Genomic DNA, 27,059 nt, shown 5'->3' with positions numbered 1-27,059 from the left:
CTGCTACCGTTACACAAGCAATCTCCAGTCCTCGTCATTGTACATTCCTCACAGACTTGTCTCCAAGATTTTTCCCTGAGCATCACCCAAGCTCTTGAATTCAGCTCCCCAACATGTCCCATTGTCTTCCCCAACTGAAACCTTCAGACGTAACCCGAAAACTCTTCAGAAAATTCTACATCTAGCAATGTTTCCGCTGCCACCGAGCTGCTGCAACCCTCCGACTTACTGTCTCCTCCCCCATTAGCCTGTAGATTGTAAGCCATGAGGGCAGGGTTCTCTCCCGCAGTGTACCAGTCTGTCACTGTTGGTTCCCTCACTGTATTTTGTGCTCGTTTTGTCTGCAAACCCTCGTCACATGTACAGCATCCTGGAATTAATGAAACTTTAAAAATAAATAGTGCTAACATAGTGCGCAGCACTTTAAAGAATCCAATGAAGAGACGAACAGCTAAGGATTGGTTGTTGCTCTAACATCAGAGTGAGAAACCTCAAAACATATTTTGAGGCATGCGGCGACAAATGCTATATCCACCTGCCAGGCTACCTAGGGTAGGCCCCAGAGGAACTGTTTTGACCATGCTGGAAAAGCATTTCCACATCCAGAGGTGCAAAACGTGCAGCTGCGGGGACTCAAACATATTATTCGAGCATGCCGAAATCACTTGGTTAGCACATGAGCATGCTCAGATAACACTTTATCCAAGCACGTTCGCTCATCACAGATTATGATTAAGTGCTCTTGACAAGTCCGTGCTCTCATGAGCAGTGTGTCTGTGCAAAACACGTCATTTTTGGCAGCATGGATGAAACAGGCCAATAGAAGTCTATGGGTCCATGAAAAACAAGCACAGCACATCGATACGGTGCATCATCAGTTAGGCAGCTTACAAGCCATCTATGGCACTCCAGAAGCCATTGATTAGGTCTCCGGTTGCTATTGCAACTGTCCGCTCCCCACAATTGTGCTGCGGGGAACCGATGGGAGTGACGGTGAATGTGATCTCCCTCTGTGACACTCTACTTGCAGCGATCAGTATTGACTGTGGCATGTAAAACATTGAGCGCTGCAAAAATTGACAGCTCTCAACTCCCCCTGCAATATCTTTCTCTGGAAATGGAACACTGTCAGGTAGCAGAGCCTCAGCAATCTAGGATAAATCACTGAATTTTCAAGTTATAATGGAAAGCGACACGTCCATAAGGACATGAAAAAGCAGCGAGGTGATGAAATGTGGATAAACAAGGTTGCAAACCAGCCTGTGTCTTACTCAAACACCTCCTAGAGCAAAATAAATTCTTGGGATGCATATAAAATAATTACGGACTTCATTATTTTAATCTTCCTGGCTTCTTTTTTTTTTTTTTATTCCTCTTATCTATCTATCTATCTATCCCTCTTATCTATCTATCTTCTTCAAAATTTTGGAAACTTTTAATGGTTATGTTCATTCATATAGCATGAGATACTTGATTACATAGCACCCCCTGCACTAAAAAAAAAACCAAAACTATACCTGAAGGTGCCCTGAAGATTGGGTTCTTCGCCATATGTTGTGTATATAAGGTCAGAGTCGTCCTTACTGATGTTTGCAAACGTTGAGTCATATGAAGGCGCGTAAGAGGTAAATGGTCCGTAGTTCAAGTATAAAACTAAAGAAGAATCACACAGAATTTCCTTAGATTTTAGATTCACAATATTTAATCTAACAAACTTTGAAAGTAAAAGGTGCAAGGACCTCAAAGGTCCTTCAACCATAACACACAGCAAAAACTCAAATCTTATTTCTTTATATCCAAATCGGTGAAACCTGAAAGACAGCTCTTTGTGCCCATATTATGGCCGCCTGAAAGTGGCCGAATTATTCATAATATAAATAGGAAGGAATTTTCAGTAATTATATTACAATATACTGGGAAAAAAAGGAAAAACGTTTTCTGCCTTCAAGTAATCTGTTTAATCCTATTTTGTCTCAAATTGCAAATAAAACAAATAAATACAGTTAGGTCCAGAAATATTTGGACAGTGACACAAGTTATGTCATTTTAGCTGTTTAAGCCCATATTGATTATACAACTATCTTCACTATATTTGTTAAAGTGCAGACCCTCAGCTTTAATTTGAGGTTATTCACATCCTAAATGGAGGTTTAGGAATTACAGCTCTTTAATATATGTATCTGACTTTTGAGACCAAAAGTAATTGGACAATTATCTCAAAAGTTCTTTAAGGGGCTTCATGGACTAGTCCTTCATTAATCCATCAACAATTAAGCAGGTAAAAGGTTTGGGGCTGATTCCAGGTTCGGCATTTGCATTCTGTTGCTGTGAACTCACAACATGTGGTCAAAGGAGCTCTCCGTGGAAGAGAAAAAGGGATTTTTGGTTCTTACCGTAAAATCTCTTTCTTGGAGCCTTCATTGGGGGACACAGGTTACCATGGATGTATGCTGCTGTCGCTAGGAGGCTGACACTATGCAAATAAGGAAAAGTTAACTCCTTCTCGGCAGTATACACCCTCCGATAGGCACTATCCAACTCAGTTGGTGCTAAAGCAGTTGTAGGAGAAGTATGAAGAACTCAACCTATGTACCAACTCAAAACAACAGCACGTTGGCCAACACGGTACAACATAAAGGGAGGGTGCCGTGTCCCCCAATGAAGGCTCCAAGAAAGATTTTACGGTAAGAACCAAAAATCCCTCTTTCTTTCTCGCTTCACTGGGGGACTCAGGTTACCATGGGACATTCAAAAGCAGTCCCAAGGGTGGGAAAAATAATCCGAGAAAGGAAGACTTAGGTCGGCCGGTGGGAAACCGCCGCCTGCAGTATCTTCCTACCCAGGCCTGCATCCGCAGAAGCCCGAGTATGCACCTTGTAGAACCATACGAAGGTGTGAAGGGACGACCAAGTTGTGGCTTTGCAAACTTGCAAAGCTGAAGCCTGGTGGTGAACGGTCCAGGAAGCTCCCACAGCCCGGGTAGAGTGAGGCCTCACCCCCGGAGGAGGCTGTTTATCTTGAACGCGGTATGCCTCCAGAACCGCCGAACGAATCCAACGAGCAATAGTGGATTTAGAAGCGGGGAGCCCTTTCCGATGACCTTCAGAGACGACAAACAGAGGATCGGACTGGAGAAAAGAAGCACTTATGGTAAGATAGACCCGGATAGCCCTGACCAAATCCAGCTTGTGGAACTCCCATATTTCACTGAAGACGGTGGGATGGAGAGACCACTCACCTGACACGAGGCCCTGACGGCTGAGAAAGTCGGCTTCCCAATTGTCCACCCCTGGAATGTGAACAGCTGAAATGGCGGGATCGTAGTTCTCTGCCCACCGTAGAATGTTTGACACCTCCCTCATGATCTGCTTGCTGCGAGTCCCTCCTTGGTGGTTTATGTAAGCCACGGTTGTGGCGTTGGCCGACTGAATGCAGACCGGATTTCTCACGAGGAGGGGCTGTCAGCGGAGGAGGGCGAGGAAGATCGCCCTGATCTCCAAGAGATTGATCGGGTTGTTCCCAGTGTTTAGAGGTAGTATTCTTAAACTCTTTGTGATTGGGAAAAACTCTAGAGGGCAGTTTCACCAGTTTGAATGAAACGGAGTCCTCCTGGGAGGTGGAATCCTCCTCCTCAAGTTCAAGGGTTTGAATAATAGCCGAAATAAGGCTATCTACCATGTCCTGCGTGCCGGAGGTCTGATCTGCATCTGAATCAGACTCCGAATGAGAAAATACATCCGACCCGACGTCCGCCTCAGAGGAGGGGAAACGGGTGGAGAGGGTTATTCCAGATGGTGCCACGGGTTCCGGAGAGCTGGATGAGGAGCTAGACAGAGTCCTCTTTCTGGATTCTTTCTCCTATCTGACCCTGTGAGAGTCGTGGTCAGGTGCGAGCGAATCGCCGTGGGAGGCGTTCGTGGCACTGGTGGCAGAAGATAGAAGCGGCAAGCGTTCCAGGACCTGTACCAGGGACTAGGACACTTTTGTCAGGTCTGAGACTGACAGACATAGCAACAGCCCACTCTGGGGAGTGCACTCGTCCCGAGTATTAGGAGCTTCCTATTAGGAGCTTCCTGAGTAACGAACATGGTGGAAGGACTGCAGGACAGACAGAAAGGCGACGGCTGGCCTGAAGCCCACTTTCTTACAGCGGGCACAAGCGTAATGGGTCACCGTGGGGTTGTAGCTGGAGGCCTGTGTGGGGTTGGGCATAGGTAGAACGCTATAAAGGAGATACTGCTGAAGTGAGGACTGCAGCAGAACGCTATAAAGGCGATGCTGCCGAAGGCAGTAAAGCCGGGGAAGGAGGCAGAGAATGCAGAGCCTACCAGACACCCAGCGATTGCAGAGGCAGCGCAGGTACTATGTCCCCCTCCGAATCCTGAAGACGCTGCAGGAGCCCGGTGCCAAGATGGACGCAGTTCTCTCTGGCCACGCGACGCGCTGGAGCGAGCAGTGGGCGGGTAAAGCTGTGTTTGGGCGCACCAAGGAAAAAGAAACCGGAGTCCTGATAGGCTGACATGCCTGAGGGGGCGTGTCAGAGTGGAGATCCAAGGCAAGCGCATAGCAGAGAGGGCGTGCCCGGCGCTGGAGAAAATTAAAGTGCAGCGATGATAGGCCTAGACCGGCAAGGGGGCGTGGCCTAGCAGGGGATAGAGAAAAGCTGCAAGATGCTGGGAACCACGCGATTATAAGAAAAAGTGTGCAAAATTTGAAAATTCAGAGACCGGTGAGCGCTGCCGTGGGGAGGAAGGGGGCTCCTGTCCCAATTGCTACCTTGCTTGAATCCGGCTCCTTGGTGTATGAGGATCGCGTCAGAATCCCTCGGAGAGGAAGAGGGTCCTCGGAATAAGATCCTCCTTCCCGCACCATCTCTGGACGGTGCAGAAGACGGCGTCAACCCCTTACGAGATGAGGTCACCATAGGTGACCACCGTCTTCCTCTCAGCCCTCTCCGAGGAGAGAGGTGAGGAGGGGAAAAGGCGAGGACTGGCCACCAAGAAGTCACCTTGAAACACCCATAAGGGTGACAGGGGACGAAGTCCTGCCAGCGGGTCCGAGAGTGGGCAATGCGGGAAGTACTACACTGCTCTCTCGGTTGCTTAAATGTGGGAAAAACAGGGTGAGAAGCTGCACCCTGTTACCCGAAGAAGTGAATGTGAAAGAGAAAGAGAAATGATTAATAAACACACAAAAACCGTGTAAAAGAAAATAATTCAGATCTGGTGGTTAGATCCAGGTCTGCCTCCTACAGACACTAAGCAAAAACTGAGTAGGATTGTGCCTATCAGAGGGTGTATACTGCTGAGGAGGAGTTAACTTTTCCTTATTTGCATAGTGTCAGCCTGCTAGCGACAGCAGCATACACCCACGATAACCTTTGTCCCCCAATGAAGCGAGAAAGGAACAGACCATCATTGGGCTGAAAAAAGGAGATTTTTGTGTACTCACCGTAAAATCTTTTTCTCCGAGCCAATCATTGGGGGACACAGGACCATGGGTGTTATGCTGCTGCCACTAGGAGGACACTAAGTTAACAGAAAGATTAACTCCTCCTCTGCAGTATACACCCCTTCACTGGCTACAATTCAACCAGTTCGGTAGTAAAGCAGTAGGAGCATTAAACAAAAGACAAACTATGTCAAAACCGAAGAAGTAACAACAAGCCAAACAGGCTAACAGGGTGGGTGCTGTGTCCCCCAATGATTGGCTCGGAGAAAAAGATTTTACGGTAAGTACACAAAAATCTCCTTTTCTCCTACGCCTCATTGGGGGACACAGGACCATGGGACGTCCCAAAGCAGTCCCTGGGTGGGGAGCAATCATAGCTGCTAATACCCCATGTACCACTGGCTTACGGCTAAGGTACCGCTGATTGCAGAATGCGCCTGCCAAGGGCGGCGTCTGCAGAAGAGAGAAAATGAATGTGGTAAGGTTTCGTAAAAGTGTGCAAGCTGGACCATGTCGCAGCCTTGCAGACCTGTTGTGCTGATGCCTGGTGCCGAATGGCCCACGAGGCGCCCACCGACCGAGTAGAATGGGCCTTGATCCCAGCTGGGATAGGAACACCTTTGACACAATAGGATTCCTGAATAGCCGTCTGAATCCATTTGGCTAGAGTAGCTTTGGAAGCGGGAGAACCCCTCCTTGGTCCCTCTGGAAGTACGAGTAGGACATCCGACGTGCTGAAGGGAGCAGTCCGAGAGATGTACCGTCGAAGGGCCCTCACCACATCAAGAGTGTGCAGAGCCTTTTCAATGCGATGGACTGGTGCCGGACAGAACGAAGGCAGAATAATCTCCTCGTTTAGGTGGAAAGAAGAAATGACCTTGGGCAGAAAAGCAGGAGAAGTCCTCAAGACTGCCTTGTCCGAGTGAAAAATTAGAAACGGAGGTCGGCAGGAGAGTGCCGCTAGCTCCGAAACACGTCTGATGGATGTAATGGCCACTAGGAAAACTACCTTCCAGGAGAGGAAGGTCAGGGAAATGTCCTGTAGCTGTTCAAAGGGGGTCTCCTGAAGAGCTCCGAGGACTAAATTAAGATCCCACGGATCCAAAGGCATTTTGTAGGGAGGCGCCACATGGGAAACTCCCTGAAAAAAGGTCTTCACCGGCAATCTATTGGCAATCTTTCGTTGGAACAGGACTGACAATGCCGAAACCTGACCCTTGAGAGAGCTAAGTGCAAGACCCGACTCTAGTCCAGATTGGAGAAAGTCCAATATGGCAGGAATGGAAAATACCAGAGGAGATCGCCCATGTGTGTCGCACCATGTGAAGAAGATTCGCCAGGTACGGTGGTAACTGCGCATGGACAAAGGTTTCCTAGCCTTGATCATGGTGGAGGACACCTTGGGAGTGAAACCCGCTTGGCCTAGAATCCAGGATTCAACGGCCAGGCCGTCAAAGACAGGGCCCCTGAGTTCTGGTGGTAAATAGGGCCCTGTGAGAGAAGATCCACGCGATCTGGAAGACCAGCTGAACCAGTTTCGCGTAGCATGCTCAGCGCGGCCAGTCCGGCGCCACGAGAATTACTGGTACCCCCTCTGCCCTGATCTTCTTGATGACCCTTGGTAGCAGGGGAAGAGGGGGAAAAAAAATGTACGGGAGGCGGTATAGACGCCACGGCAGGACCAGGGCGTCTACTCCGATGGCCCGTGGGTCGAGGGACCGTGCAATGAACTGTGGAACTTTGTTGTTCAACCTGGAGGCCATGAGGTCCACATCCGGGGTCCCCCAGCGAAGACAAATCTGCTGGAAAACCTCCGGGTGAAGGGACCACTCGCCCGAGGCGAGGCCCTGGCGGCTGAGGAAGTCCGCAGCCCAATTCTCCCCACCTGGTATGTGGATCGCCGAGATGGGCGAATGGTTGGACTCGGCCCAATGAAGGATGTGGGACACCTCGAGCATAGCCGTCTTGCTGCGGGTTCCTCCTTGACGGTTGATGTACGCCACAGCTGTGGCGTTGTCGGACTGGATTCTGACAGGGTGACCCGCCAGAAGATGGTGAAACCTGGACAACGCTAGCCTGATAGCTCGTATTTCCAGGAGATTGATGGAAAGGCGAGACTCTGGAGTGGACCACCGCCCTTGTGCTGTGTGATGGTTGAAAACCGCCCCCCAGCCCATGAGGCTGGCATCGGTGGTTACCACCAACAACCGCACTGGGAGAAAAGACCTTCCCTGGTTTAGGGAGGACTTCAGCGTCCACCACCTGAGGGTCCTTCTGACCTGTGGGGACAGAGTGAAACGGCGGTCGAGGGAGAATGGGTTCCCGTTCCACGCCGACAGCAGCGCATGTTGAAGGGGACGGAGGTGAAATTGGACAAATGGAACCGCTTCCATGGCTGCTACCATCTGCCCGAGAATGCGCATGCAGAAACGAATGGAGTGGGAGACTGGACGGGAAAGACTCTGAGCTCCCTGCTGCAAGGCCAAGGCCTTGTCTTGAGGGAGAATGACCAGACCGCGAGAAGTGTCCAGTGTCATTCCAAGAAAGGAGATCCGTTGAGCCGGTATCGGAGAGGATTTTTCGAAGTTTATCTTCCAGCCCAGGCGAGAAAGAGTATCCACCGTGAGAGCGACGGAATCTTCGCAGGCTGGGTAAGATGGACCTTTTATCAGTAGGTCGTCCAGGTACGGGAGTACCACCACTCCCCTGGAATGAAGAATGGCCATGACAGCCGCCATGACCTTCGTGAACACTCTGGGAGCGGTGGCGAGGCCGAAAGGTAAGGCCACAAACTGGAAGTGTTCCCCGCAAAATGCGAAGTGAAGGAACTGCTGATGAGGAGGAAAGATTGGGATGTGGAGGTAAGCATCCTTGATGTCTAATTGATGCCAGGAACTCTCCTTTTTCCATGGATGCGACGACAGAGCGGAGGGATTCCATTCTTAAGTGCCGAATTTTGACAAATTTGTTCAGAAGTTTTAGGTCTAGAATCGAACGCAGCGATCCGTCCTTTTTTGGGACCATGAATAGGTTCGAGTAGAACCCTTTGAACCTTTGGTCTTGGGGAACCGGAATGATGACTCCGTCCCTTTGTAGTGCCCGTATGGCCTGGAGAAAAGCTGTTGTCTTCGATTTGGGAGGACAAGACTGGAAGAAACGTGTGTGGGGGAGGTTTTGGAGAATTCTATTTTGTATCCGGTAGACACCAGTTCCCTGACCCACTCGTCGGAGGCGACCGAGAGCCAGACTTGACGGAACGAAAGTAGACGACCTCCTACTTTGTTGGTGCCCCCCGGATGTTGCAAGGAGTCATTGAGTAGAGGATCTAAGGGATCGGGATCCCTTAGACCCAGATGGTCTTGGTCTGGGCTTCCAGTTACGGTTAGGTCTGTAAGAGACCTGGGAACCTCGGTCACCACGCGAACCTCGCCCTGATGCGGAGGAGAAGGATGTAGATGACCAGTTGGTATTGTTACGAAAAGGCCGGAATCGAGATTGTTGTTGATACCGAAACGGCCGGGTAGGCTTTTGTTGGGGGAGAAATTTACTTTTTCCCCCGGTTGCATCCGAGATTATTTGGTCTAATTTTTCTCCAAATAAACGACCAGCCTGGTAGGGCAGAGATGTCAAAGAGCGCTTGGAAGCCGAATCTGCATGCCAATCCCTGAGCCACAGGGCTCTTCTAATGGAGATTGCATTTGCTGCTGCCTGTGCAGCGCAATTGGCTGCGTCTATTGATGCGTTGACTACGAAGTCCCCAGCCTGGGCTATCTGGTTAGCCAGGTTGATAGCATCTGGAGGAAGGTTGCTGTCTTGGATGGTCGTGGTAAGCACCTCAGCCCAAGCGACCATAGCCTTAGCCACCCAAGATGCAGCGAAAGATGGGAAGAGAGAGGCTCCTGTGGCCTCGAAGACTGAGCGAGCCAGGTAATCAATCTGACGGTCAGAGGGGTTCTTAACTGAGGAACCGTCTGACAGGGATAGGATAGTTTTGGAAGCGAGATGTGATACAGCAGGGTCCACTGAGGGGGGCTGCAGCCAGTCCTTGATCAGTTCCTGAGCAAAAGGGTATTTGGCCTCGATGGGCTTTTGACCCGTAAAGCGTTTGTCGGGATGGTCCCTGTGTTTTTGTACAATATCCTTAAACTCAGGATGAGTGACAAAAACCTTTTGGACACGTTTAGTCTTTTTGAACGACACCACGTGTTCAGGCATAGATACGGATTCCTCGTCCACCTTCAGGGTCTTGTTGACCGCTTCAATGAGAGAATTGAGTGTCTCTTGGGAGGTGGAGGAATCCTGAGCGTAGGAATCGTCGGACTCATATTCAGAGTCGTTTAGGTTCTCTGGAGAAGGGGACCGGGAAACAACTTGCCGACGCTGAAAAACCAACTCGTCCGTGGTCAGGGGATGGAACATGGGTACGTTTTCTGGAGCCCCGAGTAGTTAGTGACAGTGTACGCCCCCTGCTGGTGGACGGATCCGTACCGTCGCCCGAGTCTTCCGCGGTCTGACTTGAAGGTGGGCCACGGAGGGAGTCAATTGCCCTGACTAGGGAAGCCATAGATCGTGACAGAGAAGCTGCCCACTCAGGGGGGCTAGGCTCTACAGGGTTGGAGGTGGCATCAGGAGGCGGCTGCACAGAGGCCCGGACACAATCCGCACATAACGGGGTACTGTGAGCCCGGGGCAGGGCCGTATTGCAAGTGGCACATGCAGTGAAAAACACTGTGCGCTTCTTGTTACCCTTTTTAGTCTCCTTAGATTGAGACATAGTGTCTTTAGAGACAGAGCAGGGCAGTATGTGCAGGGAAAGGGTTACGCTTTCTTGAAGCAGCTTACCCACGGTCCTGTGCCTGTGTCCCCGGGGAGGAATGTAGCCGTGGCGGTTCCGGACAGCGTGAGCCACCTTGCAGGAAGATGTGGTAATATGGCCCCCGAGATCTGCAGGGCGCCTCTCGACCCAAACGAGAAGCGCCGGAATAGGGGGCGGGGTTACGGCCGTGGGCGGATCTGCCCACTGCGGCCTACTCCGGCTGAAAAGCCGGGGACTAAATTTCTGGGCCTGCCACTGCTGACCCCCCGACCGACGGCGCCTCTCCCCAGGGACCCGGACTGCACTTCTGCCGCAAGGATAGCACAGGGTATATACTCACAGCCTCCGGTTGTGCCGGTCCCCCTGTCCCTGTGAGAGTGCGCGCTCAATCCATGCACCCATGGGGGATGGAGAGGCCTCTGATATTCTTCTTCCTTTTAAAGTGGTGAGTCCACATTCTTGTAGCGCCCATATGGGCTTTCTGTGCAACGCCATCAGGTGTGGGCCTTGTCTGACGGGCCCCAGAGAGGTACATTAGAGCCGGGCTCTATGTGCTTGCCGTCTTGCAGGGGGGGGGGGGGTTGGGGGAAATCGGGACCAAGGAGGAACCATCGCCCCGGTAAAATATGGTGTGCTCCAGACGTCGCAGGAGAGGGACGGGGAGGTATACTTGCCGTGCTCGCCTGTTGGTTCGGGGGAGAGCGGACCCTATAAAAAAGGAATCCGTCGCCCCCTTCACTCCGTTGAATAAAAAATAAAAAATTTACAGAAAATAAAAATTTAAATAAGAAAGTTGGGGTCTGGGTTTCAGACCCAAGTGCCTCCTACAGACACTAAGCAAGAACTGGTTGAATTGTAGCCAGTGAAGGGGTGTATACTGCAGAGGAGGAGTTAATATTTCTGTTAACTTAGGGTCCTCCTAGTGGCAGCAGCATAACACCCATGGTCCTGTGTCCCCCAATGAGGCGTAGGAGAAAATGGGTATTATACCTACCGATAATTCGGTTTCCAGGAGTCCATCCTGACAGCACGCTGGAGGACGTCCTCTTCCTCCTTGCAGGGACAGGAAATACAACACGAGAGGTTAAAAGGTCCCACTCCACCCCCTTTCCTTCAGTGTTTTGACAAGTACCACACCATGGATAGATATACCTTGCAAAAACACTCTTTATTAATCAATATTATGAATATTATGAAAATAGAATACATGGGGGGGAAGTAACGGTGCTGTCAGGATGGACTCCTGGAAACCGAATTATAGGTAGGTATAATACCCATTTTCCAGGACGTCCCCCTGACAGCACGCTGGAGAATACCAAAGAAAACCTCCTTTAGGGTGGGACAACTGCCTGGAGAACTTTTCTCCCAAAAGATGTTTGATGTGCAGCCAGCACATCCAATTTATAATGCTTACAAAAAGTATTTACTCTGGCCCAAGTAGCGGCCTTGCAAATCTGATCTAGGGATGCCCCCGCCCGCTCGACCCATGAAGCCGAAACCGCCCTAGTAGAGTGCGCTTTAATCCCTACTGGACAATCTATCCCTTCTGATGTGTAGGCTTTTGAGATTATAGACGTGATCCATCTAGCAATTGAGGTCTTGGAAGCTTTTTTACCTCTATTTCTGCCCCCAAATAAAATAAACAGATTAGAATCCTTCCTCCAGGAACTAGTGGCTTCCAGATAGTCTAAAACTGCCTGTCTAACATCCAGGGAGTGTAATGCCCGTTCCTTTTCATTAGAAGGGTTGTCGCAAAAGGAAGGTAGAATTATTTCCTGGTCTCGATTTTTTAACGAGGCTACTTTGGGGACAAAAGTTGGATCTAATTTTAGAATTATTTGGTCTTCCCGGACCTGAAGGTAAGGATCTTTAATTGAAAGGGCTTGAATCTCGCCTACGCGCTTAGCTGTTGTAATGGCTACCAAGAAGGCCGTTTTCCAGGTACGTACTGAAATAGGCATATCTTCTCTAAGAGTATAGGGATCTTTACATAGAGCCCTAAGAACTAAATTTAAGTCCCAAGAAGGAACTAGCTGCCTCAAGGTAGGACGTAATCTCTGGATGGCCTTCACGAATCTAATTATCCACGGGTGAGAAGCCAATGGATAATCTAGGAAAGTACTGAGCGCCGAAATCTGAACTTTAAGAGTACTTGGCCTAAGCCCCATGTCGAAGCCAGACTGTAGAAAATTCAAAACTCTAGGAACATCCAAGGCTCCCGGTATCCCGGCCGACCTGCCACTTTCTGTACAAAACTTCTTCCAAATCTTGTGATAGATGGCCGCAGTCACAGGCTTTCTACTAGCCTGGATGGTTGAAATTACTTTGTCCGACAGACCTCTGGCCTTTAACATGTCCCTCTCAGGATCCATGCTGATAGATGTAATCTCCCTGGATCTTGGTGTAACACCGGTCCCTGATAAATGATGTCCTTCCATAACGGGAGTCTGATAGGGTTTTCCAACATCATGGCTCCTAACAATGGGAACCAGCTTCTTTTTGGCCAGTATGGTACTATTGTTATCACTGTTGCTTGATCCTCTTGAATCTTCCTGAGCACTACTGGGATAAGTGCTATTGGAGGGAACGCATAAGATAGAGGTTCGTCCCACCTCTGACTCAGTGCGTCGACTGCTTCCGGGATGTCTGACGGGTTGAGGGAATAAAATCTTGGCACCTTCGAATTTTTCCTGGTAGCGAACAAGTCTATGCCAGGAGTTCCCCAACGGTGGCATAGTATTTGAAAAATGTTCTGATTTAATTCCCATTCTGTTGGAGACACCTTTTTTCTGCTTAGGTAATCGGCCAGAATGTTTTGAGATCCCTCTAGATGTACCGCTGTTATTGACAGGATCGTGTTTTCTGACCAAGCAAAAATCCTTTGAGCTAGATCTTGAAGAGCCTTGTGTCTGGAACCTCCCTGGTGTCTCAAAAAGGATACTGCTGTCACATTGTCCGATAGGATTTTTACGTGTCTGTTTCTTAGGCGGGGACGATTTCTTCTGAGGGCCTCCCAGACTGCGTACAATTTTCTGTAGTTTGATGACATCCGACTGATTTTCCTTGGCCATTCTCCCTGAAAGAACTTTCCTTCCAAGTGTGCTCCCCATCCCCACTGACTTGCGTCCGTGGTGATAACCACGCAGGGGGTTGCGATCCATGGAACACCTACTTTTAGGTTGTAGTCTCGAGTCCACCATTGTAGAGATCTTCTTACGTCTATTGATAGACGAAGCCTTTTGTCCAGGGATGAACGACGACGGTCCCATATTTTGAGAACTTGTTCCTGTAGTGGTCTTGAGTGTGCCTGAGCCCACCTGACACAAGGGATGCAAGCTGTCATCTTCCCCAACATTTTCATGGCAGATCTTACTGTAACCGGACCCTTTAGGAATTCTAACACCATCTTCTTCATTGAAAGCCGCTTGACTTCTGGCAAAAAGGATTGTCTGGCCGTAGAGTCCAAGAGTACTCCTAGAAATATTTTCCGGGATTCGGGCCTTAGATGTGACTTTTCCCGATTTACTACCCATCCTAGGTGCTCCAAAACCGTTATGACTCGATCTCTGTGTTTTAGCAGAATATCTTCTGTTCTTGCCACCACGAGAAAATCGTCTAAGTATGGAACTATCGTTATGCCTTGGTTTCTTAGGTAAGCCACCACTTCTGCTACCAACTTCGTGAAAATCCTTGGAGCCGATGCTAGGCCGAAGGGAAGGCATTGAAATTGGAAGTGGCAGGTTTGGTCCGGAAATTTCACCGAGAACCTCAGCAGGTCCTGAGATGAGGGATGTATTGGAACCTGATAATATGCACTCTTCAGGTCGAGAGTGCACATCACCGAGTCTTTGTTTATCAGATGGATCGTTGATTTTATAGACTCCATCCTGAATCTTTTGTACCTTACGTACATATTTAGAGGTTTTAAATTTATTATCGTTCGGGATTCTCCTGACAATTTTGGGATTGAAAAAAGACGAATAGTGACCTGAACCTATTTCTGGAGAGGGAACCCGAACTATGACCTGGGAGCTGAATAGCTTTTGCAGGTCTGAGTACATAGGGGAGTTTGTGGTTACAACGGTTGGTGCGATACACCTCTGCGGTACGCGGGATATTAATTCTATTTTGTAACCGTCTGCAATAATACCGAGGACATATCTGTTGTCTGAGATCAGACTCCAAGAATCTAGAAACAGACTTAATCTCCCGCCTATCCCTATGGCGTCATTGCCTTCTTTGTCTATAGCTTGAACTAAAAAGGGAACTCCTTCCCTTTCTGTTCTGAGTAAAGGAACCCCTGAAGGACCCCCTGCTGGGTCTCCATTGTTCTCTATACTCAGGCTGCCTGCGGGGGGGGAGGGGGGGAGGAAAGGGCCTTTTCCGAAAAGGCTGAAACTTCCTGGGTTTATCCTCCGGGAATCCTTTTTTAGTATCTGATGCAGATTCTAAAATGTCATCCAGAGCCTGACCAAAAATTTTGGACCCCATAAATGGAATGGCGCATAATTTTTTTTTTGATGCGTTATCCCCCGACCAAGATCTAAGCCAAATAGCCCTACGGGTCGCATTTGACAAAGAGCTATTTCTGGCTGCAAATCTAACGGACTCAGCCGAAGTATCTGCCATGAAAGCCGTAGCTGACTTTATGATAGGCAGGGAGGCAATTATATCTGCCCGCGGGGTCTTGTTAATCAAATGTTCTTCTAATTGTTCCATCCACAGGAACATGGACCTTGCTACTGACGTAGCCGCGATGTTAGTCTTAATCAGAGCTGCTGAGGTTTCCCAAGCTCGACGTAATAGGATATCTGCCTTCCGATCCATTGCGTCCCTGAGACTTGAGGAATCTTCAAAAGGGATGGAAGTCTTCTTTGTAACCTTGGCTATGGGCACATCTACTTTCGGAATTTCTTCCCAAGTCTTGATTTCTTCAGGGTTAAACGGTAGACGACCTTTAAACTCACGCGACATCACCAACCTACGCTCCGCATCTTTCCATTCTTGGGCTATCATCCGACGAATGTGTTCGCTCACAGGGAAAACCGTCTTTTCTTGATGTGTGAGACCTCCAAACATCTGGTCTTGTCTAGATTTCAGCCGTGGTTCTTCCTTTATCTGCATAGTCTCTCTTACCGCTTGAACCAGCTGCTCCGTGTCTTCCACTGGGAAATAATACTTTCTTCCTTGCTCTTCCTTAGGCAATTCTCCTTCTTCTTGATCTGAACCTCTAAACTCCAATTCTTCTTCTGAAGAATCGTACCGATCCTCCTGAGCTGCCTCACTTCTGGGTCTCTTACGTGCCGGGCCTGGACTGGACCGACCGCTTTGAGACATTGAGGCCAGGGAGTTCTGGACCTCCTCTCGGATTAGGCTCCTCATTTCCGACAATAAAGAAGGTTGTTCCTCTCTGACAATCTTAGAGATACACGAGCTGCAGAGAGCTTTATTATATATGTCTCTGGAAGCTTCGTATTACACACAGAACACCTCTTAGACTTTGAAGATGCTTTTCCCGTCTTCTTTGTCAGAGGGAGGGGATTTTGTGTGGCCTCCTTATCCTTAAATATAAGAATAGGCATTGCTCAGTGTATGTGCAAAAATAACGTCATTCTGCGCCCTGCGCACTTACCCCTGCCTCCTCACTTCTGACCTCCATATCTTCTGTTGAGGAATACACAGGGTAAGTGTGTAATCTCTTAATCAAATAAAGGATATAGCAGCTTCTGCTGCGCTCACCCTTAGTCTCCGGCATCAGATGCGGTTCAATATGCTGGCTGGCCCGGACTATCCGCTGTATCGTGTCCTGCCGTCACCACAAACAAAACTTGCGCCTTATCCTCCTTCATACCGAGGAATGCAGGGCGCACTATTGCAGTACCTCTGGGTTTATGTACGCATACTTCCGCGTTCCACCCAGTGGAACGTACGCCGAATGCATCGCCTCCCCCCGGATGTGACGTCACCTTACCTCGAGACGCCACCGGAAGTGCTGTACGACCTACTTCCGCGTTCCACCTCGTGGAACGCAAACCGCTGCCGGATCTTCTGACATGTGGCGCCTCTTGCTGGCCTGGCGCCCGAGCCGAGAGCCTCCCACCGGGAGGAAGCGGCTCTCACCCAGGAGCTCGTCCGCTCGACTGGTCTCTAGGCAGAGGGACTCCCCACCGGGAAGTTTCTGCCTCGGGCCACCGTCGTGGGGGAAAGATATTGGCGCCGCCGCACGATCCCCCGGGCCCTCCAGACTGGTAAGTTTCTGCGCTGCTCCGCGCTGCTCCGCTCTCGTGTGTCCCTCCATGCAGGGACAGGAAAAACACTGAAGGAAAGGGGTTGGAGTGGGACCTTTTAACCTCTCGTGTTGTATTTCCTGTCCCTGCAAGGAGGAGGAGGACGTCCTCCAGCGTGCTGTCAGGGGGACGTCCTGGAAAGAAGAAATACAGCCCAGAGATCGTAGAAATGTTATAAGAGCCCAAATCAACAGTTTGGTACATTGTGATTGTGCAAAACAAAAAAAACACACTGGTGAGCTTGGGAACTCGAAAGGCCTGGACATCCAGGACAGAATCCACCCCCAAGGAAAGGAAACCCAACAGCATTAAAAGTTGGAGCCCTCGAGTACGTATCAGTGGTTCAAAGAGCATGAAAGGAACTATGTTTGGTTAGTTTAGCACACACAAATATATACAAGTTTGACAATACATGTCACGCCCATGATATACTACCATATCCCATTTAAAAATTTATCAGCATTTCTTTAACATTTCTTTAACACCCTGCGAGTCAACTGTGCGCCATCTATCAGAGAAAAGGGAGAAGGGAGGGAATAAGGAAGGGTGCTATTGTGGGTTCTGGAAAATCCGATTATAGGTAAGTAATCATCATTTTTCCCCATTCCCCACGACAGCACCATGGAGAGAGATTACAGAGAAAGTACCTAGGGAGGGACAACCACTTGTAAAACTTTACTCCAGAACGTAAGATCCTCAGCACCTAAATTCAATCTATAGTGTTTGAAAAAAGTGGAGGGTGAAGACTAGAGGCTCCTCTCTTGGACCTATCCACTACTAAGCCTATAGTTGTATTGTAAATAAACACACAGCAAGTATAAATTCTTTTATTTGAAAAAAAAAAAAACCTTCCTTTTTTTATTTCAAAATAACAAACAGTTATACTCACCTAATGCCCATTCCATTGAAGCCCTAGTCTCATGTAATAAAACAAAAAGAAAAAACAACCATATCCCCCTGACCTCTCAGTCGTTCTGTCCCCCACTGTAATCCATGTTTGGGGATAAAGTTTTCAACTTGCCAAGATGAGACTGTCAAGGCTGAAAACCACTGCAGAGTTCCAGGGAAGCATCGCACCCTACCAGGGCGTGACCCCGGAAAGTACATGACTCTCTCCCGGCTTCCAGGGATGCAATGCGCCCAGCCAGGCCATGCTCCCAAGAGGATGTCCCGGCCCCAGGTAAGACTTCTTCACTCCCCAGCAGCACCAGGGAGCAGTAGGGTCTCCCTCAAGGACCGGAAACCACTGAAGTGTACTGGAGTGCTCCTTTTAAAGCTGAAGGGTTTCCTATCCTTAGGGCGGATCCCCTCTGTTCTCGGTGCTGCCATGGGCAATGTGAAAAAAACTCCATCACAACATCCACCCAAGTGAAGAACACTCTTCGGGAAGTAGGTTTTTCAGTATATAGATCTACCATAAAGAGAAGACTTCATGAGCTCAAATTCTGAGGGTTCACTACATGGTGCAAACCATTAATAAACCTTGAAAATAGAAATCCTAGATCAGACTTTGCCAAAAACATTTCAAGCTCTGGAAACGCAATATTTGGACAGATGAAACTAAGATCAATCTGTACCAGAATGATGGGAAAATGAAAGTCTGGAGAAGGTTTGGAATGAGTCATGATTCAAAGCACAGCACACCCTGTGTAACACATGGTGGAGGCAGTGTGATGGCTGGGCATGCATGGCTTCCAATGGCACTAGTGTTTATGGATAATATGACTGAATACAGAAGCAGCCGGATAAAATCTGAAGTGTACAAGGCGATACTTTCTGCTCAGAATCAGCCAAATGAAGCAGGTTGATTGAACGGTGCTTCAGAAGACAGATTGACAATGACCCAAAACATACTGCGAAAGTAACCCAGGAGAAGGCAAAGAAGTGGAATCAATCCCCAGATCTCAGTCCCATCAAAAAGCATTTCATATGTTTAAGACTAAAATTAAAGACCCTATATCAATATGTAGAAGGTGTAATAATAATATTTGCAAATACGTCTAGTTACAAATGTAGTCTAGTTTTTCTGATTCACCATGTCTCTTTCCTCATGTGCAGGCATTGCAGGACCTTCGGTATCCATGGTTACGACCACTACCAACTAGCTAACTGTCACTACATCAGAGGTCATAACCATGGTTACCCAAGATCCTGCCATAAGGAAAGAGACATAGCGAATCAGAAAAACTATACTACATTTCTAGTTGCAGGTATTTTCTATTATTATTACTACACCTACTATATATATTGTGATAGGATCTTGTAGATGGGAATACCGTCCCCTTTAAGGCAAAAAGAGCCACAAACAAGCAACAACTGAAGTCAGCGGTAGTAAACGCATGGCAAAGCATTACAAAGTAGGAAACTCAGCATTTGGTGATGTCCATGGTTTCCAGACATCAGGCAGTCATTGCCAGCAAAAGATTCACTATAAAGTATCAAAAATGAACATTATTCATGGTAAAGTTAGTTTCTCCAATTACTTTTAAGCCCCTGAAATGACGAGGCTTTGTAGAAAATGGTTGCAATTTCTAAACATTTCCCAGGATATTTTTGTTCAGCCCCTTTAATTAAACTTGAAAGTCTCCACTTCAATTGCATCCGAGTGGTTTCATTTTAAGTCAAAAATAGTGGCCCGGAGAGACCAAATCACCAAGATTCTGTCACTGGCCAAATATTTCTGGACCAAATTGTATATGAAGATATGTTCTCCGTAAGTCCTAGGAAACAAGTCCAGATTACAGTGGAAAAGCGTGGAGTGAAAACATATAAAAAATGATAATAAAGTCGCCCCAATAGCCTTTTCGTTCCAAACTAAGGGAATAAGAATAAAAAAAAATGATTTAAACCACACATCTTTAAAGACCACCTATTGTTGGCTTATTATTTTAAAATTGGCCAGCTAGGACAAAATGCAGATGGAATCGTATAACGTTGGGACTTCTAGACGCCAGTGGTGGAGAGTGCTTACTTGGGGTGACTTTGTTGCGTTTATCCTCCTTGAAGCCTTGCAGGGAGTTCACTCCTGACTGCAGCCGACCAGCTGATGACCCCAGGATGGCCGTGCCCTGCCCGGATTCTACAGGAAATAAGGTGGAAAAATTGACTTGACTAAAGGCATCTCCTCTATACAGAACATCATTAGGATCCTCCATACAACATCAGCTCCGTGGAGCAATCACTGAAAAGCTTCAAACTCCTCATTTTCCCAAATTCTCCAGTCTGCTTGAACATTTTGTATAACTTATGGTGTTGCGGGGTCTAAACGGAGCATAGCCATTACACAGCTTGTTCAGCTGTCAGCTAGGCTTCCCGACACCCACAGACACTGAAGAGCTGGAGAGCACATTCTCCAAGGGTAGAAGGAGCCGCTACTAAAAATGTGGCAGAGGCTTCTCCTCCTTGAGAAGGAAAGCATGGGGCATGTTGAATTTCATACACTGGTCCACAAATTGGGGTTACTCCTCTGATTTGCTGAGTGTTCTTTAGTCTCAATGTCTGGAGAGGATTATTTTTTACCCAATGGTCAACTGAAAACATTTCCATTTATTCGGCCATAGGGTGCACATACCGAATGCAGTTTCTGCGGGATTGAGCAGGGCCAGGGTTGTCGATCCATCTGTTTTCCTTCTCTCAAATTCAAACTAAAAAGAATTAGACATTTCTGTTTTACTTACATGACTGTGGTGGGTTTATTTTTTACAGGTTTACACTGACTTTTTTGACAATCACGTCTGAGAAAAGCCAACGACATCGCAAACAACCCAAACATCGCCTTCAGGTACCGTCACATTTAGCGACGCTGCAGCGATCTAGACAATGATGCCGATCGCTGCAGCGTCGCTGTGTGGTCGCTGGAGAGCTGACACACAGACAGCTCTCCAGCGCCCAACGATGCCGAAGTCCCCAGGTAACCAGGGTAAACATCGGGTTACTAAGCGCAGGGCCGCGCTTAGTAACCCGATGTTTACCCTGGTTACCAGTGTAAATGTAAAAAAACACAAACACTACATACTTACATTCCGGTGTCTGTCGGGTCCTCCGGCGTTCTGCTTCCCTGCACTGTAAGCGCCGGCCGTAAAAGCAGAGCGGTGACGTCACCGCTGTACCCTGCTTTACGGCCAGCCGGCGCTGACACAGTGCAGGGAAGCAGAACGCCGGGGGACCCGACAGACACCGGAATGTAAGTATGTAGTGTTTTTTTTTTTTTTTTTTACATTTACACTGGTAACCAGGGTAAATATCGGGTTACTAAGCGCGGCCCTGCGCTTAGTAACCCGATGTTAACCCTGGTTACCAGTGAAGACATCGCTGAATCGGCGTCACACACGCCGACTCAGCGATGTCTGCGGGAGATCCAGCGACGAAATAAGGTGCTGGCCTTCTAGCTCCGACCAACGATGTCACAGCAGGATCCTGATCGCTGCTGCGTGTCAAACACAACGATATCGCTATCCAGGACGCTGCAACGTCACGGATCGCTAGCGATATCGTTGTTAAGTTGTTCAGTGTGAAGGTACCTTTCTACAAAATATAGGTGCATTACGGAGTGTGAATCTGCATGTTGAGGAGGACGGTTTATCCTGCAGAATTCAGGCCAATATAGTCCTTACCTGACTAGAGATCGATCTCTTTGATAATTTGCCTGAAGAGTCTTTAATGATTTGGTCAATTAGCTCCTGATCCTTTTCTGAATTTCCATCATTTTGTTTGTCCTCCTGCTGTTCTTTGTCTTTTCTATAGGGAGTGAGAAATAAAAGACAGTTCAATTAAAAGCAGCAGATTTTACAGTTATTGACTCATTATTTACGTTCTGATACCATCTGTACATGGAAGGATTAGTGGGGATTAACAGGAGGTAGACTAGCCATTTTACTTGGCACTTTGCAGCACACATTTAGAAATGCTCATGCACATTAATGGCAAAAATGAATTTCTGAACACCTGGATAGAGGTAAGTGATCCAATTCTGGTCCCTGGAGCCGATACTACCAGGTTTTTACAGCTTTCAAATATACTTGCAGCAGTCTCAGAAAATTCTTCTATTGGTGACTACGTATGCTGATTTCTAGCATTCATCTTTCATGTTATACCTCTATGCTCAGCTATAAACCCTATGTTTCACCAATGCATCATCACGTGTCCCTCTATATTCCCCCATCTAAACAAAAAAGTTATAAATATACAGTTTGGGAATCTAAACTCTGATCTCCTACATTAGAACTGTGTGACAGGCACTGCGCAGTCATCAACTTTATCTGCGATATTAGCTTCTGCTCCGCCTCCCCATGTAAACTTAATTTTTACAGTTCATACATAAACTTATATTGATTGAGATGGTGTCACCCTTCAGAGTAAATAAGAGGCTTGGAAATCTCAATGATTCACCATGTGATTACATGACTATACTGGAGAGACATATACCATTCATTTCCATATAGAAACTAACTTCAAATGGAAATACTACCGTAGCTTAAATTATAAACACTGGGGTACTAGTGACAATGTATTAAAATACAAGAAAAAAAACCCTGGAGTACAACTTGTGAATAGCATTTTATTGTCCTTTTGTTATCTTTTTATTTTTGATTGCTATTATACTTGTATGGATGTTTGTACTGATCTGTGCGCTGTGTGACCCACCAAACGGATTGGGTTTAGGTTTATTAGTACTAGTCAGGGTCATATGACTATTTTAGTGGTGGCCCCTTTTTCCTGCATGTACCTTTGTGGAATGGTTTCTAAATGCTGTGATCTGGTCTTTGGCCTTTATTCATTGCTTTTCCATGCTGTTTACACTAGTGCAGTCACTTTCCTAACTCCTCTTGCATATAGAAATAAAAAACACATTCTAGTTGTATGCAAAGATTTATTTTAAAGGGATTACATTAGCAAATAAGAACTCTGGGATTTTTTCCTGTTTGGTCCAATAGTAAGTAAATTATAATAATAGTAAATAATAGTGCCTTTAATTCTCTTCCTGGTTTCAGAGCCTTCTTTCCAGTCCTCAGTACCATGTACCCTCAACTCTGACTACCCGGGCTAAGCACATCTGGACGTCAGTCTGTGTGTCTATAAGACTCTTAAGGTACCGTCACACTAAACGATATCGCTAGCGATCCGTGACGTTGCAGCGTCCTGGATAGCGATATTGTTGTGTTTGACACGCAGCAGCGATCTGGATCCTGCTGTGATATCGCTGGTCGTTGATTAAAGTTCAGAACTTTATTTGGTCGTCAGATCGCCGTGTATTGTTGTGTTTGACAGCAAAAGCAACGATACCAGCGATGTTTTACAATGGTAACCAGGGTAAATATCGGGTTACTAAGCACAGGGCCGCGCTTAGTAACCCGATGTTTACCCTGGTTACCAGTGTAAAATGTAAAAAAAACAAACAGTACATACTCACCTTCTGCTGTCCGTCACGTCCCTCGCCTTCCGCTTCCTGCACTGACTGAGCGCTGGCCGTAAAGTGAAAGCACAGCACAGCGGTGACGTCACCGCTCTGCTGTTAGGGCCGGCACTCAGTCAGTGCAGGAAGCGGACGCCGGGGGACGCGAAGGTGAGTATGTAGTGTTTGTTTTTTTACATTTTACACTGGTAACCAGGGTAAACATCGGGTTACTAAGCGCAACCCGATGTTTACCCTGGTTACCCAGGGACCTCGGCATCATTGGTCGCTGGAGAGCGGTCTGTGTGACAGCTCTCCAGCGACCAAACAGCGACGCTGCAGCGATCGGCATCGTTGTCTGTATCGCTGCAGCGTCGCTTAGTGTGACGGTACCTTTATAGGAAAAGTGTCATATGACTCAGTAATCACTCAGAGTAAAAGGGTACTGCTGGGAAAGATTGCAAAAAAATTTAATATTTTTAAATTAAAATGCATCATAACTTATGCCAAATAGTGGCCTAATTTATAGAGGACATTACGCCAAGGTAAAAAATAAAGGGAACAAGTAGAAAAGGGGGGGGGGGGGGGGGGGAATGTGAGGGGGTTAACTCTTACCTCCCTTTTGCAAAGGAGAAAGAAGACATTAGATGGGTGCAGAAAGTGTTCTCATCTTTCTGAGTATAAGAGGGTGGAGGAACATGTCTGACAATACTATTCATGGGGGGGGGGGGGGCTTAGAATGGAGAACAGAAGTTACTGACAGGAATGGTGGGGGCAGGAGGTCTGGGCTGACAATTACTTGCTGCTCTCCCTGCTCTGGCTGTTAGGGGATGAATGGAGGCAGTGACTAACCTAGACAGAAAAGCACAGCACTCCCCTGCCCAGGAGATGTGGCATGATGAGACCATGTTCCTGTATGGTCCGATACAGCCATTACACATTTATAAGATTAGATAAAAATCTCCCTTTGCCGAGATGCAAATTGCCTCTTCAGAGAGAGAGTACTTAAACTCTATAGCGCCACCTGTAGGAGGTAGCAATCCTACAAGTCACAATCAACTCTTTAACGAGTCTTGCAATATGACTTAGGATAAAAGCCAAATCAGAATCTCAAATTGCAGACACCGTGTTTCAGGCCGTTGGCCCTCGTCAGTACAAAGTATGAGAACTGATTTGGCTAGATGAGAGACTCGAAACACTGTTTGCAAGCTGAGTTACTTAGACCCTTTGCTGAGATAAACACATCCAATTGTGGAGGTTCTTATTATTCCAAGATCTATTGATTACAATCAACTTTTGTCAGTGGGGAAATCCCTTTAACCAGTTAAGTGCTGCTGTCACTATGTGACTTCACCATTCAGGTGTTGCAATCCTGGAGACGTGTTTGTTCCTATCACCCAATCTAAGATGGTGCACAGATTCCTACGCAGAGTGCAGCAGTTGGGAGGAGTTTGTAATCGGCTGCAATGCGCTCTATAGGAAGAGACAGAAAAAAACCTCTGCCAGATGAAGTGAGCTGTTGTCTTGATTGCTGCCTATGAAGAGAGCACATCAGCCAATGACAAACTCATCTTGACTACTGCGCTCTGCACAGAGAGCAACTGAGATGACAAAGACTACGCTGTGCTCTTCCACAGCTCCCAGCACTCCTCACGTGCTGCGGGTACATTTCCCAAAATCAAATGAATCCAAAGTGTATTAAAAAAACCCAAAACAAATATACTGCAAAAAGGAGGACTAAAAGTGTTAAAAAAATATGTACAGTATGTAAAATAAAAACTGCAAGTGTAGATAGTGTAAAGAGCAGTAAAATTCACATTTTACAGGCACGTCACCGCTCCCAAAAATGCAATAAATGATCAAAATATCCTATGCACTGCAAAATGATTCCAACAAATATAACAGCTCACCATGAATAAAACAGAAAAAAAAGTGACAAACAATTGTTCTTTTTAACCGCTAAAAGAAACTAAATTTTTTAATACCATACTACGGTAATCTGGAAAATCACGTTACCAGGTCATTTTTATTGTACAACAAACTCCATAAGAATGGGGGGAAAAAAAATAGGAATTGAGGTTTTTAAAACCATTTCATCCCTGTTGGGAGGGTGCAGTATCCACCAATGAAGGCTACGAGAAAGGAGCGTACAAAAATCTTAATTTCTTGGTTGCTTAATTGGGGGACACAGGAACCATGGAACGTCCTAAAACTGTCCCTGGTGTGTGAAGACATACCAGTAATGCAGAAGGAAGAATAGCAATCCCCTGGTCACTACTGCTTGTAGAACCCTTCTGCTAAGGCTTCTTTCACACTTGCGTCGTCTGGCGGCCGTCACAATGCGTCGGCGCGACGTACCGACGGACGTTATGAAAATTCGGCACAACGTGGGCAGCGGATGCAGTTTTTCAACGCATCCGCTGCCCATTCTAAAGTCCCGGGGAGGAGGGGGCGGAGTTCCGGCTGCGCATGCGCGGTAGGAAATGCAGGATCCGACGTACGAAAAAACGTTCCCTTGAACGTTTTTTCGTGACGACGGTCCGCCAAAACACGACGCATCCAGTGCACGATGGATGCGACGAATAGCCATACGTCGCGATCCATCGGCAATACAAGTCTATGGGAAAAAAACGCATCCTGCGGGCACATTTGCAGGATGCGTTTTTTTCACAAAACGACAGATTGCGACGGAGGCCAAATGACACAAGTGTGAAAGTAGCCTAAGAGACTTACATCCAGACACCAGAGGTAAGAGCTCCACAGCGATGTAGATGGAAGACCTGGAAGCTGCACTATGGAATAAGAAGAAGAAGAACAGACACCTGGAGGCACAAGACCCGGGAGACTTCTACCCCTCAGGGGGAGAGAGCGGTGCCCTGGCAGGGGCAGTCTAGCTTAGCCCGATTTTCCCAATTAGCAGCTCGAATCCAGGGAACAATGGTAGCCGTAGAGGAGGTCTGACCCACAAGGCATCCAAACGACTGAATGGTGCTGTAACCGACAGGTAGAGCTCGGACAACATCAGATTGTGTAAGAACATCGTAACCAAAGGAAGGAGAGCAATCTCCTCACTAAGGTGAAAGGCGGAGAATCACGCCAGGGGCTCACTCACACAAGCGTCTACATCTGATGAGTGTGATCTAATTTAGTTTTTTTTTTTGATTGAACTCTGACCAATATTATTCAATGGGGCAGTGCTGATGAGCATTATTTTTCTCATATGTATTCGAAATGCTGTGAAGTGCAGTGCAAATCGGATGCCACTCACCCATGAAAAACCTTGGACTGCAGTTGGATAACATAGGAGTACAATCCAATTTTTACAGATCACAGAATGGAGAAATTTTGCTCTCCACCTTCTCCTCACCCGTGCTACGATTCTGTCACCCGAGAGAATCGGATCACACCATGCAGATCGGAGTGTCATTTACATGGTCAGATTGTCTCACATGAAGGAATCTACGCTCATGTGATTGTGGCCCAAGAATAAATGAGGCAGACGAATGCTAGGCCACAATGTGCAAGATTAAAGATCAAGATGAGAGCCTCCTCGAAGCTTTGCTAGAGGGGGTGAAAAAAAAAAAATTCCCCTACTGGAAAGCCAAAATGGAGAGAGATCACTGATCATCAGGAAAGGAGAGAACTGTACAGCATCTAAGACCAGACACTAGCTAAACTCAATATCTAGGTGTCGGCTGCTGAGGTGTAGCCTAATGGGGAGACGTTGGATTTTTCTCTAAGATGTACTTTTACAGCCTCCATAAGCCCATGGTTCCTGAGTCTTCCAATGAAGTGACCGAGAATCAAAAAGTGGCTAAAAAAATTCCCATTTAACAAGATCTTGATACAAACATAAGGAATAGGGACAGTGTACGATATTATCTAGGTCACACATACCTTTTCAGGTCTTTGGAAGGACTTCTTAATGCCTTGATATCACTGGTGTCCATGGAGTGCTCCGCCAGTGCTTCTGCCACCTCTGGATTACCCTGCGAGTCTCCCTTGTCCTTCCCGCTGCCCTGCAGATCAGCCATGAACTCTATGCTCTGCTTCAGGCTCTGTATCCGCTCCTGTATCAGCCATAGCAGATGGATGGTTATATGGCTGCACTATT

At 47.3% G+C, this 27,059-nt stretch overlaps 1 protein-coding gene across 1 annotated transcript in view; it reads right to left on the bottom strand.

Moving 5' to 3' along the window:
• Positions 1 to 27,059, bottom strand: part of BRD7 (bromodomain containing 7) — a 66,852-nt gene that overhangs the window by 12,240 nt on the left and 27,553 nt on the right. The window contains exons 7-11 of the mRNA XM_077288221.1: positions 26,843 to 27,015; positions 21,168 to 21,291; positions 20,126 to 20,198; positions 19,526 to 19,633; positions 1,518 to 1,653 (exon numbers count right to left, since the gene is read on the bottom strand). Of these exons, the coding sequence (XP_077144336.1) occupies positions 1,518 to 1,653; positions 19,526 to 19,633; positions 20,126 to 20,198; positions 21,168 to 21,291; positions 26,843 to 27,015 (614 nt within the window). The remainder of the gene's footprint in view (positions 1 to 1,517; positions 1,654 to 19,525; positions 19,634 to 20,125; positions 20,199 to 21,167; positions 21,292 to 26,842; positions 27,016 to 27,059) is intronic.

Source organism: Ranitomeya variabilis, chromosome 2 (assembly GCF_051348905.1).
Source record: "Ranitomeya variabilis isolate aRanVar5 chromosome 2, aRanVar5.hap1, whole genome shotgun sequence".
In the NCBI taxonomy this organism is placed as follows: Eukaryota; Metazoa; Chordata; class Amphibia; order Anura; family Dendrobatidae; genus Ranitomeya; species Ranitomeya variabilis.
Note: the sequence above shows the minus strand (reverse complement) of the source record. Positions and strands in the feature narration are given on the sequence as shown.